This window comes from Bactrocera latifrons, unplaced genomic scaffold (assembly GCF_001853355.1).
Source record: "Bactrocera latifrons isolate USDA-ARS-PBARC rearing strain unplaced genomic scaffold, ASM185335v1 scaffold_356, whole genome shotgun sequence".
NCBI lineage: Eukaryota > Metazoa > Arthropoda > Insecta > Diptera > Tephritidae > Bactrocera > Bactrocera latifrons.
Window position 1 is genome coordinate 65,844 of NW_017536997.1, and position 17,156 is coordinate 82,999.

General features: G+C 36.5%; 1 protein-coding gene across 2 annotated transcripts in view; it reads right to left on the reverse strand.

The window, feature by feature from the left end:
- The window catches only part of LOC108971722 (lysosome membrane protein 2), a 43,121-nt gene that overhangs the window by 8,947 nt on the left and 17,018 nt on the right, over positions 1-17,156 (reverse strand). For both annotated transcript variants that reach the window (XM_018937972.1, XM_018937973.1), the window contains exon 6: positions 12,217-12,808. In XM_018937972.1, coding sequence (XP_018793517.1) covers positions 12,217-12,808 — 592 coding nt within the window. The remainder of the gene's footprint in view (positions 1-12,216; positions 12,809-17,156) is intronic.

Consider the following 17,156-nt stretch of genomic DNA (forward strand, 5'->3'; position numbering starts at 1 on the left):
TCTGACACTGTAAATGGAAGGGTTAGATGTAATAAAATGCCAAAGCTGAATTTCAAAGCTAATAATTATTACGATATGATTAACTGGAAGACTATTACCTYGRCTGTTCCACCAGTTCTTTGTTCAGTTTCTAACGAAGAACTCATAAAAGGGCTGTCGGGTGACACTGCAGAGGTATGAAAATTTAGTGAATTCCGCTCTCACACCGAGGCAGTCGAGAAAACCGTCAAACTGGTGATAGAGACATCTTCTAAAGTTATTGGCCCCCAATCTCGTGATCGTTTTTACGCTCTCTACTGAAATCTAGGCAACAAGTCCCAAAGTTTAGTACAAAATCTGATTTTATCAATAAAWTTGACACAGATTCAGACTAAAACAAGCCTGACATATGGTTGGTTGGTTGGTTGGGCTTGGGAGGAAACCGAAGAGCAGCCACCTCCATACAGGTTAGCTGAGAGCTGCAACAATTTTCACCTTGCGCTGTGGCGCGCCGCATTTTCGCTCGTATCTCTGGAACGGTTCGTCCTACGGCAATTTCGGTAGCAAATGACGTGACAAATAACTTTTGTTTTATACATTTTGCCATGAGATGTGTATTTCAGGGGCTAGGCAGGCAATTTCACGATTTTAACCGAATTTCCGAAATTTCAAGGCCGGAGTTGGAGTTGAAGATGCAATCCAATCTCAAAACGAAAAGTTGGATTGGAATCAGGAAGTACTAAGGCAACTTTTCCGCAATATTAGAAATCCCGAATCGAAAAAGGTCCGAAATCGACCCACCATACCTCCTTGTCCCAAATCTACTGTAACGCTCCAAACGATCGTAATCGTTAATTTTTTTTTTTTTAATAAATTGATTATTATTGGATGGTATCCTATTTTTCTCCTTATCTCGCGAACTGATATTCATTTGTTTAACGTAAAAGTAATATATTTTTTATTAAGCGCTAATTTAAAAAAAAATTTTAAAGCGCACATTTTGAAAGACGTTCCACTTACTGCACGATTTCTCTTAAACTATTCGAATATATTTGTCAATATTTCACTCTTCAATGTGAAATAACGGTTCTTGCACAGCTCACAACAAAAATTTATTAAATTTTCAAAAAAAAAAAAAAACCGTTATAATTACAGCTAACATGCATATATTCATAATTAAATTGACTAGTAAGGTTTGCGTGGTCACAAGTGTAATTATCCAATTATATGCTCGCTGAATTTAATTACGATAGTTTAGAGTCATTTTGAGACTGTGATGTTAGAGGTCCTTCAAATTCATTGCCCAATATATGTATTATGCCCCTAGCGTTGTCCCTTTTATTTGTTGTAGGAGTGTAGTTTTTCGATTTCATTGTTTATATATTCACAACATGTTGCACAAAGTACACAAATTTTGTCCATATAAAACTGTGTTTAATACTACCTACAAGTGATGAGTGCTATTTTAATGCCGGAAAATTTTCACTGTGATTGAAAAAAAATATCGCTGTTCATTTCTATGAATTGCAATTGTTGTAGCTGTTCCATCTTGTAAATTGCGATAGCAGTGCCTCCCATCGATTGCAATGGCAGTTTGAAATGCGATTTCAACTTCTAAGTGTAACGTACTTATGATTTTTATTAACTACAAGAAATTTATTAAGGAAAAGGAGGGAAATTTGGAAGATGTTTGAAGTGGTATATGAAATATCTGCAAAATGTAATATTTGAAGAAACATTTCCAAATAGACATCCTACAGTGGAATTACCAAACCAATATTTTTACCTTTTAAATGGAACTGTCTTAAGTAGTAGCAAGTTTTATCGTTTTAAGAAGTAACCACAAGTTGTAACTGCTTAAAGAATTTTTATATTTAATTTTGTTGTATTTTTAGTTTTATTTAATGTTAAAACCAAATTTGAAAGCTTATGTGATGCATTTAAAAAATAAGTATTGAGTAAAATTTTTCATATGTAAATATGTTGGCTCACAGTGATTTAAAAATAGCCAAAATGACAAAGAGTGAAAATATCTGAATGTCTCATTATCGTGTAAGCGATAACTTCAGTAAAATTTGAGAATTGAATACAATACATGGTACACGTGGAATTCTGGGTTGGTATTGGTTAGTTAAGTTGGCGCACTATAGAAAGTACAGTATGTATGTAGGGGTTTAAAATTCTTTTACAAAAGTCTGAATACGATAAGAGGACGTTCTCTAAAGCATGAATACATACATTTGCCGTTGCTGACTTATAATTTTTAAAATAGATTACATATTTTTATTATAAGGTTAAAAATTCACTAAATCTAATTAATGAATATTTATATTTTATTGAGTTCTCCATTCTCATATTAAAACTTCACTACATATTTCCTGATTGTTAATTTCTTAGCAATTATTTCAAATATAGCTTTAATTCAACAACTATTGTTTTATTATTTTAAATTTTGATCACATACATAATAACAAAAGGGTTGCTGAATTATAGTTACTCTTAAGTTGGCATTGGACACTGAAACAGGATTGTTATTTACGTAAATCGGTCTACTTCAAACGCAAATTATAACCCTGAATTTAAATTTTTTTGAAGCGATTGAAAATATTTTGTTTTTTCAAGTTGATTAATATTAATTCTTCTAAAGAATCTGAAAAAATATAATAAAAACATTATTATAATCACATTAATGTATCAATAAACAACTAAATAAAAAAAAATAACATTTTATACTCTCATAATTTGCATAGATCAAATGCAGGGTACTACTTTCAGCGGTGATAAAACTTTGTATCAAACATGAAAAACCGGCTGTACCCAAGCTATATATTACCCTTCCCAGATGCATTTTTGTGACAAAACATGATACACAAAGATATTTTATTGATTTTGATCCGACAGTTTAAATAAAAACTATATGCTATAGTGGCTCGATCTAAAATAAATTTTTCGGAAATTGCACGATTGCCTTAAATAATAGTCTATGCCAATAATGACTTTAGTTGGATCTGTCATAAAACTGAAAGATATTGCTATAGTTATCTGGTATAGGCAATTCCGACAAATAAGCAGGACCTTCGTGTGGGAAAACTTGTACAGAATTCAAGGTCGATACTTCAAAAACTGAGGAACTAATTCGCGTTTATATAAAAGGATATGGCTAAAACAATTCCACTCGTTCATCATTTGTATATGTATATAATTTGTAAGATCTCTGAAGTTTCTGTTGGACAATCATGGTGATATAAAAATGGTGCGTAAGAATTCCTCACAAATTAGTCGAATAAACCGAAGGGATTACATAAAAATTTGCTATGATATTAACATATATTATTGGTCTTAGACTCACTTTGTTTCATTACTACTACATTCAAAAAATTACTCTTTTTATTTTATTTTTTTGCATCTTAACATAGGTATAATCACCGACGCGTACAATTCGGTACTTTAGTTCGATCTTCTTAATATGTCACGTTAACCACAGTTGCTTAACAGAAAAGTCGAATGCCGTTAGAATGGTAAAATTGTAAAAAAGCTGTAATGACTGCACTGAATCATTAATTAACATCTTACTGTGATCAAATTGAAAGGTGAATTTTGTCCATTTTCCAGTCATCTTAGCACTTGGAAAAATCGTATTCTGATGGCCTTCAGAGCGATCAGCTTTTTTGTTTTTTTTTTTGAGTCAAAACAGTGTTGTCGGAGTGGGCATGTGAATTTTCTGAATAGCCAGAAGTTACACGAAGGTAAATCAGGCCGCTGATTGTGGCACGATATTAGTTCAAAATGTGGCGAAATGATCACGAATAACCAATGCAGTACGAGGTGTGTTCAAAAAGTATCGCGAATTTTGAATTTTCGCGGGTTACGTATATTCGAATTTCGAATTTTTTCTGGCGTTATGTTGGTACTCATATCTATCACTTATGTCGACAAGCTCGGCCATTTTGAATGATCATTTAATTGTTAGAAGCTACCTTGGACCGAAGCAACGTTTATGGGTGGTACAAAATGTTCTAAGAAGGCCGAGAAGATGTGACAAAAATTGGCTTTTGCACCACGATAACGCCCCTGCTCACACATCGTTGCTTGTGCGCGACTTTCTGGCCAAAAACAACACTCTAATGATGCCGCAGCCACCGTATTCCTCAGACCTGGACTCCTGTGACTTTTTCTTGTTCCCTAAACTGAAGAGGGCCATGAAAAGACGACTTTACGCTTCTCTTGACGAGATAAAGACGGCATCGAAAGAGGAGCTGAAGAAGATAMAAAAAAAAAAAAAATGATTTTTTGAAGTGTTTCGAAAGTTGGAAAAACCGTTGGCACAAGTCTATAATATCTCATGGGGATTACGTTGAAGGGGACAAAATAGATATTCATGAATAAGTAAATAATTTTTGAAAAAACAAATTTCGCAATACTTTTTGAACACACCTCCAATGAGCATTACCGCACTTTTTTGTTCAATAAATTCAGACATACTAAAAATCGACGAATTCGCTCACAAAACGACGCGTATCTCAAATTGTAATGAATATTTTGACGTAAAATTTAGCACAGTTGTCTCTAACAGTACTACCAACTTCTTCTTCTTAATTGGCGTAGACACCGCTTACGCGATTATAGCCGAGTTAACAACAGCGCGCCAGTCGTTTCTTCTTTTGGTTACGTGGCGCCAATTGGATATTCCATGCGTAGTCAGGTCCTTGACTACCAACTTACAGAAAAAAATTTACCAATTCGAAAAACATGTAAGGTATAAATTAAAAATTCTTCTTCTTCTTTACTGTCGTACGCACCTCTTACCAGTCGTTTCTTCTTTTTGCTACGTGGCGCCAATTGGATATTGCAAGCGCAGCCTTATCCACTTGGTCCTTCCAATGGAGTGGAGGTCTTCTTCTAGAGGACTTTTCTTCTCAATTGCCTACTCAGTCCGAAGTAACATCTGTTGGCAAGAGTTATCCTGCTTTGGATTTCCAGGCTGACATTGTTGATGGTGTTTACGCTGGTTCATAAATAAACGAAATTATCTACGACTTAAAAATTATGACTGTCAACAGTAGCAAGGGAGACTAGTCGCAAGTGCGACGACTGTTTGTTTGATGACAGGAGATATTTCGCCTTGCCACCGTTCACTGCCAGACCTATTTGGTTTGCTTCCTTGTCTAGTCTGGAGAAAGCAGAACTAACGGCGAGGGTGTAGAGGCCGATGATATCAATATCATCTGCTTACGCCAGCAGCTGTACACTCTTATAAAAAATTGTACCTGCTCGATTAAGTTCTGCAGCTCTAATTACTTTTTCCAGCAGCAGGTTGAAGAAGTCAGTCGGTTGTTGATTGATTTGCCAGGTCTAAAGCCAACCTGTGCTTTAATTGTTCACGCAACACGCACGATAAAACCTTATACGCGATGTTGAGGAGGCTTATCCCACCGTAGTTGGCGCAGATTGTGGGGTCACTTAAACTCCAATCGTTGGGCATTTTTTCGTCCGACCATATTTTATAAAGAAGCGTGTTTGAATAACTCGGCCCCCACCGCTTTGTTGTTCTTCAGGCGGGTGATTGCTATTCGAACTTCCTCATGGTCGGGCAACGAAACGTCTGCTCCGTCGTCATCGATTGTGGAATCGGGTTCGCCCTCTCCTGGTGTTGTACGTTCACTGCCATTCAATAGGCTGGAGAAGGGTTCAACCGGCTGGAGGTTCTACAAGATTATGCTCCGGTCTTCAAACCTTCTGTAAGCCGCCGCATTTTTTCGTAGAATTTACCATTACCCCCGTGGACCAGCTTATCAGTCTCTTCATACTCACACATTTCGGCCTCTTTCCTTTTTTGACTGCAAATGCGTCTTGCTTCCCTTTTCAACTCTCGGTATCTATCCCATCCCGCACGTTATGTGGTCGACCGTAACGTTGCGAGGTAGACGGTATATTTTCTATCCGCTGCGACACGGCACTCCTCGTCGTACCAGCTGTTCTTTTGAATTTTTCGAAAACTTGTTTCGGTTGTCGCTGTACGAAAGGAGTTTGAAATGCCGTTCCACATTTCCCTTATATCGAGTTGTGACAAGTGCTCTCAGAGAACAGAAGTGCAAGCCAAGTAGAAAATCGTTCGGCTGTTTGTTGTAATTGCAACTTCTTGACGGGCAAAGAGGCGGGTGCGAATCTTGGCTGCAACAAGATAGTGGTGTGTTAAGATGCCAGGACCTCGGAGCGTAGGCACGTCTAGAACACTGGAGAGGTGTCTTCTATCACAACATGATCGATCAGGTAGCGTGATGTACTTTCTGTGCTGGAATCTACTACTACAGATAACCATATTTCGGGCCCCGTTGAAGTCGATCAGCCTCAACCCATTTTGCTAAAGATACATTCGCCAAGCACGATTTTGACATCGTGGCAAGTGCAGGTCCAAGCGCTTATAGAAGATATCTTTGGTCGCATCGTCCTTCTCTTCCGTCGGAGCGTGGTCGCGAATCAGCGAATGTTGAAGAACGTCGCTTTGTTGCGGATTGTGGCTAGACGTTCATTAACCGGAGTGAATGATAGTACTCGGCGACGGAGTCTCTCTCCCACCACGAATCCCACACCAAACTTGCGCTCCTTTATATGGCCACTGTGGTAAATGCGCAAGGATCTACACTTGATGTCAGCCTTTATTTTCACGATGACATCAAACAGCTGGGCAGCGGCACCTTCCCAATAAAGGAACCGTACATTCCAGGTGCATGCCCTCAATTTGTAGTCCTTATTTCGTTTGCCATGGTCGTCAGCAAAAGGGAGGTTACTCATCCGAGGCTTGTTGTTCCTTTTCATTGGTATGATTTTTTACGTGGCGGGTCCCAAACCCAGCGCACAATAATGCGGAGGAGATATTTCGCCTCTCACTTTAGCTCACCTTTAAACGGCCTAAAACAGCCTAAAAACAACCCAGAGGATAATTGGTCAAAGACCGGAAGTCGTGAGCTGATTGAGTCATATGTAAATGAATCAAAAGTGAATGGCGATCAGAAAGCTTTCCTTACTTCCTTACTCATTAGAAATTCACAGTTTTATATTTCGACGAAATAAATATAAGTTTTTAGCTAAAATGTTGTGTAGAAACTGAGTACTGAGCATCACACTTCATCCATGATGCGGCTGATTGGATTATTTGAGGTAAAAAAAAAATTAGCGAAATTTTAATATGTAAGTGTAAATACATGGAATGAACCATTAAGAAATGAATATATCAAAAATCATACTTTTGATAAGCATTTGAAAAGCTGTTGCGAATTTTAATTTTTTTTTTTTTTTTGTAAAAAGTGGAAATTTGAAGATTTTTTATTGACAATAGTTCATTCCTTGCGTTTACAAGAGCGGAGTGTACCCTACAAGTTCCAAGTCATTCGTCAGTTTTTGGGATACGGTGGAGGAAATTTTGAAAAATACACTTTTGGAAGAAACGAGTTTGAAGTTTCAAGACCGCAACTCTTTCTTCTAACAGCTGGTTTATTAAAACGACTTCGAATTTCAAAACCCTACTTGACCTCCGTATTCTAGACATGTTAAGTTATCAATTTATAAAAAAGTCGATGTTTTGAACTCATCACCCCCTTAAGTTGGCTATCACAGTTACTAGAAGTCAGTTCAATAAGGAATTTTTGCAACCAAAAGATCAAGAGAACATTTCATGTCAACAAATGATTTCATTTCACTATCCAATAATATAATACTTGAAGGTGGGTTCCTGTCAAATGTGTGGAAAATTTAGTTGCAAATCGCTCTCAAAAATATTAGGATATAATAGACAACGCGGTAGAATAGAGTAAGTAGTGCATGATTGTGACCCACAACAAAACCATTTATTTTTTATAACAACAACATTTTTCCCACTAAATGCTCCATACACTTTGAAAAACGAAAACGTTTTTGTTTAACTTTTTTTTTTGCTGAAATAATTGTATTAGAATCAAGCTAATTAGCCCAAATGTGATATAAACTCATCCAAGAAGGCTTAATTAAAAATATGTATATGAGGTTTAAGGAGAAAACATCTACCATAGAGTCGATAATTAGTAGTTTTCAACATTCCCGTTATAGAGAGTATGGATGGGGTTATCATCCGATCTTAAAAATTTTCACAGTAACGGAGAAGATTTTTGACATTTGTGTAGAGTGAATTTGGTTGATATAGTGCAGAAGCATTTCAAAATGTTGAAAAACAAAGAAATTCATAAAAGGAGGAAACTCATGCAAAACTTTATTGCAAAATAGTTTACTGGCGATGTGAGGTGATGAAAAGGAAAGGTCGTAGCTAAATATTTAAGGATAAAGAATGGTTTTTTCTAATTACTACCAAAACTATAAAAAAAGTTATGTGACTATGAATGTAAGTAATGAAAAGGTCTATAACGTTTGTAGTTATAAAGACGTTTTTCACATAACTTAAAAATGCGTTTTTTTGTCCTGTACAAACAATTTTTTTCTTCCGACATTTTGTGTAAATTTATCTTAATAAAATTTTTGAGTACTCGATTAGAGGAGAGATATTATCCGAATCAGAACAGTTTGTCAAGCTTCTTCCTAAAACCCAATACATATTTCACAAACTCAAAAAAATTTGTTAGAGTAGATTTCCCTTTACCATATCCAGGCCAAGAGCAAGAAAATTATGGAGAAATAAAGAGAAATGGTACAGTAATTTCACGTATGAAAGACCATAAAATTATCATATTTATCTTCTTTTGTTAAGTCCGAATACTGTCGTCGCAATATAGAATAATTAGAGTAGTCCACAAGTAACCAAATTTTTTTAAAAAGATAAAATATAGAGTCTAATACATTTAAGTTGGAAGAGGTATGTATCAGGAATAAAGACATAGCAATATGGCAAGTAGAACACCTATTCGGATTCTGTTCAGCCGATGATATTCTCAGTTTAAATTCTCATTATCAGAAATGTGAGGATTTACACAGTACATATTGCAAATTTCATGTAATTGGTTTTACAGATCAATTAATTTTTGTATTAATACCTCTAACAATTTAATAATAAATACTCAGAGAATTTTCACTACTACTTTCACTAGTATTTTATTTCGGTGGTTGCTTTCGGTAATAGAATTTCTGAGTTTGAAAGTCCTTATTATAATATGTTCACCTAATTTTGTTAAGGTATCTTATATATTGATCCATATATACGGTATAAAGATAGCCGGAAATTTTAAACTTCTATTTAAAGTATATGGAGGCCAGGAAATGTCAGATTTTGTTCAGTTTTGGTATTACTTACAATTACCTGAAATCGAAGCTGTTTGAGTTTCAATAATAGAGAGAATCCATATATAAACGATATAAAGGCAAGCGGATATTCGAAAATCCTTATATTAGTTATGCGAGGAACAATTTTTGAGATTTTACTTCTAGACACAAGTTGCATTGTTATTTGAAATAGGTTTCTCAATATCATTAAGGTATCATAAATGTTTACTGACTGATATATGTGGCATTAAGGCAACCGGAAGTTCGAAAATATTTATATTAATTCCCTTTTTTCCAAAAGGGAATGCTATTATCATGGACCGTTAAACTGTTTATGTTCCTTTTCTTCTTTTACAAAAAATAATATAGTTTAGCGCTAAACATAAATTAGAAAAATTATCAAGGAACTTCTCTTGAGCGGTTTCCTGATGTTCACACTTTTACCTTCTGCAATAAGGGTTAATGGTATTCGATAATATACATAAGTGTCTACGGTCCGTTTTTTAAATCTGTTGTTTCAATATTCTCAAAATGAAAAAGCAAATTGGTTTTTAAAACTTCTGTTTGAAAATAAGATAAATGTTTTTATTTGAAAACGGCAGGTTGAATTGCTTCTTGTCTAGAAGAGAAGAAATTTTTAATCGAAGAACGGAGCACATAAATCACAATTTACAAAAAAAACTCATTGTTTAACTTATTTCAATGAATTATAAATATGTATCTACAATATAATAATGAGGAGTTTCCCTGGTCAAAAACTTAGTAGTGTAACAAATTAAACCCAAAATTTCGACAAAAAGTAGAAAATATTTTATTTTACTTTTTTCAAATTGGATATTGTGTTTTTATGAAATTAGTATTTGGTTGCGTGACCTTTGTTTTTTAGTATACCAGCACAGAGTCGTTACATTAAGTCAACAAGTTTTTGCCATCTTTCGATTGAAATAGACTCCCATGAGTTCTTTACTGCCTGTCATAGTTGCTTGGTAGGTGTCGGCTTACATCGGGCTACTGACTCCTTGCCTTCGATTAGTAGGACTATAAAATGGTCCGCCATTTTGTCAAATACCTGCATAAATGTTCTTTGGCGAATCGAACTCTTTTTTCAACTTGCTTTTTAGACAATAACAGCACTTCTCTTGGACTGAGGGCACTCAGGCCGTGATCCAGCCGCAAATAGAAACTGCTTTGAGTATCTGACAATTGAATTGGCATCTCTCACTGATGTTGCTATTACTAGGTTGGTACCTAATAGCGTTACGCACCATTGTGGGTGTGCAACCAATAATATTTTGGACTTCGACATAAGTTTTGCCATCAGAAATCAATTTTTTTTATCAGGCACGCTTCTCAGGCGTACAATGCTTATTTTTCGACAGCGCTAAATGAAGAACAGTAAAATTTTAATATTATAACTAAAACTCTCAATTAAATAAATGTATCTCACCGTTATCTTTGAATTTTTACAAAAATTTTAAAATAATTTAAATTTTAATTAAAATAATTTAAAATTTTCAAACACTTCATTTACGCACTACTAAGATTTTGACCCACCAAGAACGAAACAACAAGCTAATCGAAACAAGTCCTTGCATGTCTTCATGTCGACATCTGAAGCTAACAGATTTTAAAGTGAATTCCAAAAAAAGATGTAATAAAAGAGTATAAAGGAACATGAGTGAGAAAAAAATTTTAATATTGGTTCATATCTGAGCGCAGAATCTGAAATTGTTGAACATATGTAATATTATGTATTTAATATGAAGTAGTGAAGCGTGATCAATAAGCCACTCAATTTCGAATTTTTTGATGCTACTTTATTTTGCATTTCAGGTGACGATATTTATTCGACATAAGATTGGCTGGAAAAACCAAAATCATTATACGTAGTAATTATCCTGTTAATGATCATATGGGGACTAGGTGAAGTTTACGTCCAATTGTATTCATTTTAGGCAGTGATATACTGTTATGAGTCAAATACTTTCTAAAGGCATTATTCGTGCTATGTTTAAACCCGTTATATGATTTGCTTCTTAATTTCTGTGTGGAAAAGAATGTCACATTCCAAATTTTATCGAAATCGGTCAGTAGGGTCCCGAGATATGGGATTTCACCAAACAGTGTGCGGCGCAACGCCCATCGTCAAATTTTACCACACTCACTACCACACCGGCAGCAAATTTTTACGTTTTTGGGGCATTTAGTTATCAATTTATAGCGCTTTTAGTAGTTTTGAACAGTACCGTTATGTGGGAATTGAGTTGGGCTATCCTCGAATTTCATCCATTTTTACACCATCGGTTGTCTTGTAATATTCGTGCCGGGCGAATTTGGTTGTTATAGCCTTAGTGGTTTAGGAGATATACTAATTTAACATATTAGAGGACGGAGCCACGGCTACTTTTTCAAAATTTTTTATCCACAGGTGCTTCTTGCTACTGCGATCCCCTGTGCCAAATTACAGTTTTATATCTTAATTTAATGCTTAGTTATGGTACTTTATATGTTTTCGGTTAATGGCGATTTGTGGGCGTGACAGTAGTCCTATTATGGCCATCTACGAACTCGAATATTTTTTGTCCTAAGGAACCCGCATACATAAACATATCTCACTTTTTACTCAAGTTACAGCTTGCACGGACGGACGGACGGACAGACAGAAAGTCAACTGGATTTCAACTTCTTTCGTCACCCTGATCATTCATATATAGTATATATGCATTTGTAATCTTATATCTATCTCGATTAGTTTTAGGTGATACGTTCAACTTTTAGGTGAACAATACTATAACACTCTGTAGCAATTGGTTGAAAGAGTATAATGATAAGAATGCGATTTTCTTATTGTAATAGTTCCCCTAAACCCCTTTTGGCAAAATGCAAATGTATAATTTTAATCTGTATCCGAGCTCATATTCCTTTTTAAAGTGTTAGTATCAAAAGTTAGAGTTGTGTAGATTATTTTACATACTTTAATCTTACTGTACTTACTTTTCAAAATCGAACCTTTATGGACCGCAATATTGATTTGTATTCGCGAAGCACCACTTATGGGAAATGCAAATCTTGGGTGGATATCAGCATACGTTTGATGTAATTCCCTCGAAGGCATGATTCCATCAAAATCTTTGTAAATTTTTGGATCTCCGGAGAAAAAATGTGGAAAGGACGGAAATATAGGAGCTCCGTTATAGCATTTAGTGGCATTTATGACTCCACTGGGCAAGCACACTTGAGTATTGTGACAGTAGCATTCATTTTCTGGATTATTTTCTGGGCTCGAGAAAACATTCAATGGCGTTCGGTAACGAAAAGCGTCAATATTATTAAGGATTGTAACTTCTTTTTCAAAAGAAAGAGGAATTTTTCTGCAAAGTACTTGCAAAAAAACTTGCAAATCTTCTCTGGTATTTAAAATATGAGGCGGAAACATTGATGCATCTGAACCATCAACACGATTGCATTTCTGATCTGCCCAGAAGTCTAGTAGGGGTTGACCATTGAATTGTGTTATTATACTAAATTTTCGAATATCGTCTTCGCCTGTATTTATTTGAAGAGAGTCCACACTAGTTCCATTTCGCTAATAAATTTTTGTATATGAAAAAAAAAAAAAATTAAAACAAATTTTAATTAAATTATTTTGATATATTTAAGTATAATTTAGTTTAATGGGTTAAATAAAAATTACTTAAGAAGATTGTAAAGTTAAATAATTTTATTAACTACATATGTAGATTGAGGATGCATTCGAGGTACAATTGCAGCAATACAGCCATTTGGAGGATGGAGTCATGTGTAGAAGTTCATGCAAAAGAAGAAAATTCTCTGATCGCCATTCACTTGGGGGTGGCCAGAAACGATTGTTTTATATATGGCTCATACCCCCTCAAAACGCCCGCAATAAAAAATAACAAAAAGCCTCGGATGAGAGACCTCCTTTTGATGGAATAAGGATTATGATTTGAGGGCATTCCAGGTGCATGCCTCCTTAATTGGGAAGGTGCCGCTGACCAGCTGATTGATGTCCTCGTTTTGTAAAGTGAAGGCTGACATCACCGCCGACCAAGAAATACGATGGACGGGACAAGGACTGATGCGAGTAGGTCCTTGTGGCATTTACTGCAGTGGCCATATAAAGGAGCGCAAGTTTGGTGTGGGATTGGTGTTGGGAGAGAGACCCCGTCACAGAATACTGCCATTCACTCAACATATCGCTGATTTGCTCCCACGCCTCGGCAGAAGAGAAGGACGATGTGACCATAGATATCTTCTATGAGCGTTTGAAGCGCAAATATGAGAGCTGCCCAAGCCACAATATCAAAACCGTGTTTGTCGACTTTAACGCCAAGGTGGGCAAAGAAGGTATCTTTGGCACTACGGTTGGTAAATTCAGCATAAGAAAATTCACCAAGCCACCTGGCTGCCTCCGGATCGAAAAACCACCAACCAAATCGATAATGTTGTGGTAGACGAAAGATACGTCTCCAGTGTTTTAGAAGTGCGTACGCTCCGCGGTGCTAACATCGACTTGGACCACTACCTTGTTGCAGCCAAGAAGGTTCGACGTCGAGAAGCTGCAGTCACAAAAGATAGCTGAATGATTTCCTACTCTATTTGCACTCCTTCCCTCTGAGAGCACTCCTCAACAACTTGGTACAAAAAAAATGTGGGACGGCATTTTAAACTCCTTACGTGCAGCTGCAACCGAAACCATTGGTTTTCGTAAAAAGCAAAAGAACAGCTTGTACGACCAGGAGTGGCAGTGTGTGAGTGTCGCAGTGGAGAGAAAACAGACTGCCTACATCGCAACGTTACGATGCGTGAGTATGAAGAGCTTGACAGGGTGATCGATAGGGGTAATTCTCGAAAATTCTACGAAAAGATGCGGCGACTCAAGGCCTAAGCATACTCTTGTAGAACCCACAGAGATGATCTAGTGCCTGATGCCTAGTGCCTGATGATAAAGAGCAAATATTAGTTTTTTTGTTAAATATGGTCGGCCGAAAGCATGCTTGAAGTTCTTCGATCTTGCGTTAGTCTTTTGCAGTTTCATTGGCACTGAACTAGCGCTTCAGGAGAAGAGTCTGAATAATGAAAGTCCTGATCCAGGAACCATGGCTGCCTAGTAACGGGATCTCTGGATTGAAAACGAAATGCCATAAGCTACTAACGACCAAGGATGCAAGTCAGAAATGAATTAACGGTATTTCTTTTTCTTAGAGAAGTCTGTTTAATTTCCGCGTACATGTTCCGCAACCAACTCGCAACCGGCGGATACAGTGAAACATCTAAGGCTCATCCCGATAGGAAACTTTCACGGAAGCCGAATATCGAAGAGGAAGCAAAAAATGCATCGATTGCTCTATATTGCTGTAGAGAAGCTATTGGCAAGAGATGGGGCCTCTCACCGAAAGTGGTACTCTGGTTCTATAACACCATAGTCAAGCCCATTATGTTCTATGGAGTCTCTATGTGGTGGAGGGCTTTAGAGGAGACCAAACTTGCAAAGAAACTCGTGTGCGTTCAATGGGTTACGCTATTCGGCATGTGTGGTCCACTCCAACCATTGCCCTTAATGCAATCTTAAACATAATGCCCTTGGACATCGCCGTCGGTGGCTGTTAGATTCAGAGGATCTGGGCTCACACACTTTGTCTGCATACCGGATCATATGGATCATGGTGCTATGGGTGGGAAGAAGCCGTTGGAGGTGAGGGGCAGTAAGGTTCTTTACGGATTTGTCAAAGCTGGGGGGAAAGGTTGGTGGAGGGGCTTACTGTCGCGGCCTCTCTATCAACCGCAATTTCAGACACCCTGACTATTACAGTGACTTCCAGGCTGAGGTTGTAGTCATCAAAGTAGCAGCAGATTTTCAGGAATTAGGAATTAGTTGAAAGATCCAACTTTGATGCCTATTTGTCAAGATGGATGACTATTTTTTGGAAGTAATTTTCGGAAGAGCAGTGGAGTATAATCCTCGAGATGATAAATCAAAATTTCATTGAGTTACCGAAAAATATGCAGCACGTGCGCAACAACAAAACACATCGTCCTCTTTTGGGAAACAGCTCAATTATATGGAGGGTTATGAAAAAGTTTTGTCAAGTAACTTTTCTCCCCTGGTATTAAGCGGGAACAGTTTAAAGAATTTTTCATACATCGATACGAAAGTGAATAGAAGCCAGCCGCCATTTATTGACTGTCGGCGAATGCCATTCAGTTTTTTATCAGTTGTTTGGTGATGACAGTAACAAGGAACCCTTCAAGAAGGCGTGTTATCTAAACTTCTCTGCATCTTAACAATGAATACAATGTTTTTAGATCCAGAAAAGTATGAGGGTTCATGTTGTATCTTACGCTGATGACGCGTCGGTTTCGGTAAGAGTAAATTCACGAATACCCTCGCTGTCATTATGCAAATGATATTAAATGACATATATCGTGCGAACTAAACTTAAATGCTAGCAAAATATAGCTATTATAATTCTCTAGAAAACACAGAACTTCGGAAGTTATGTCGTCATATTAAATGGTATCAACCTAACAGCGGGAGATAAGGCTATTTGGGACAAAGAAGATGTCATGGAAGCCACATTTAGACGCTAGTCTAAGAAAAGCAGCTAAATCACTTAACATCTGTATAAGATGGAGGAGCTCAAATAGGGATTAAAGGTTCGGGTTACTCATTGTCTTCGTACAAGAGTTGTAAGGTTATGATTTACGATATATTCCTAAGGTGGCCATTAACGGAAAAGAAATATGTGGTAAGATGAATGGAAGGTACACAAAGAACAGCTTGTATATGCATTACTGGAGCTCTTAGAACAACGCCAAGTCAGGTACTAACCGTCATTGCCAACAGACTTGTTCCGTAAACAACTGACAGCTCAAGGCTGAGAGAATTATCCTTATTAGTCGAAAGTAACAAGAGATATTCTATGATACCGCTTCTACCCAATACCACGGATTTTCGAATTATTTTAAAATTTAATTTAAATTCGATTCATAATATCGCCTTCCCTTCCAGAAACAAGTGGGAAAACGATCGAGATGGACACGGACTTAGGAATAAACATCTATCCTATTTGACGATAAACCTGCAATGGGTTCCAAGTCATAGTGATATCTCTCAACAAACAGGCAAAAGTGGCATGAATGGAACATGGGACGAACCTGTCAACTGTTAAAATTAAAAACGAATGATATAAGAACTCTTGAAAAATTGCTAATAGGTCACTGTCTAAATATCAGATATTCCAGCAGATTAAGAACACCATATAATGACTATTGTAGAAATTTTCAAGAGGTAGATAAAGATAAAAAATAAAACATCTTCTATTTGAATCGATTTGTATAAGTAAAATCCCATCTGTTGGTCGAAGGTTTCTTAACGACGTTTCGGAGCTTACACAGGTAAAACTTTTCATACGGATGAACTCCGTAGAAGCACGAGGTGGTTCAGAGTGGAGAGAATGAAGTAAGGGGACTTTAATCTCTTAGTGAGCCTGCGGAAGGTGTCGTTAGACCGCCACACTACCTAGCTACCTATGGTTTCCGACTTCCCTTCTGGGTGTTACATACTCCGTGGCAAGTGTTTTTTAAGAGATGTATCAGATGATTAACTTTTATGGGAAAAGTTGTTGTTTCGTTGGGTCACTTCACTAGGGTCTAATTTAATATAATTTTTTATGATTTTTCTTTTTTTTTCAGTGTAAAAAATTAAACTTTGTAAATTTTTTAAACACGTGTGTGGCTCTGTGAAATATTTCTTAAATTTCTAAATAACATTTTCACATGACTTCGTACTTAAGTAAAAGATAGCATTTTATACTACAATTAACATATAAGTGGATTATTTTTTTAGAAGGAAGATAAAGGTAATTCTAATTCTAAGAAACCTCAGTGCACTATTCCAGAAAATATGGTTA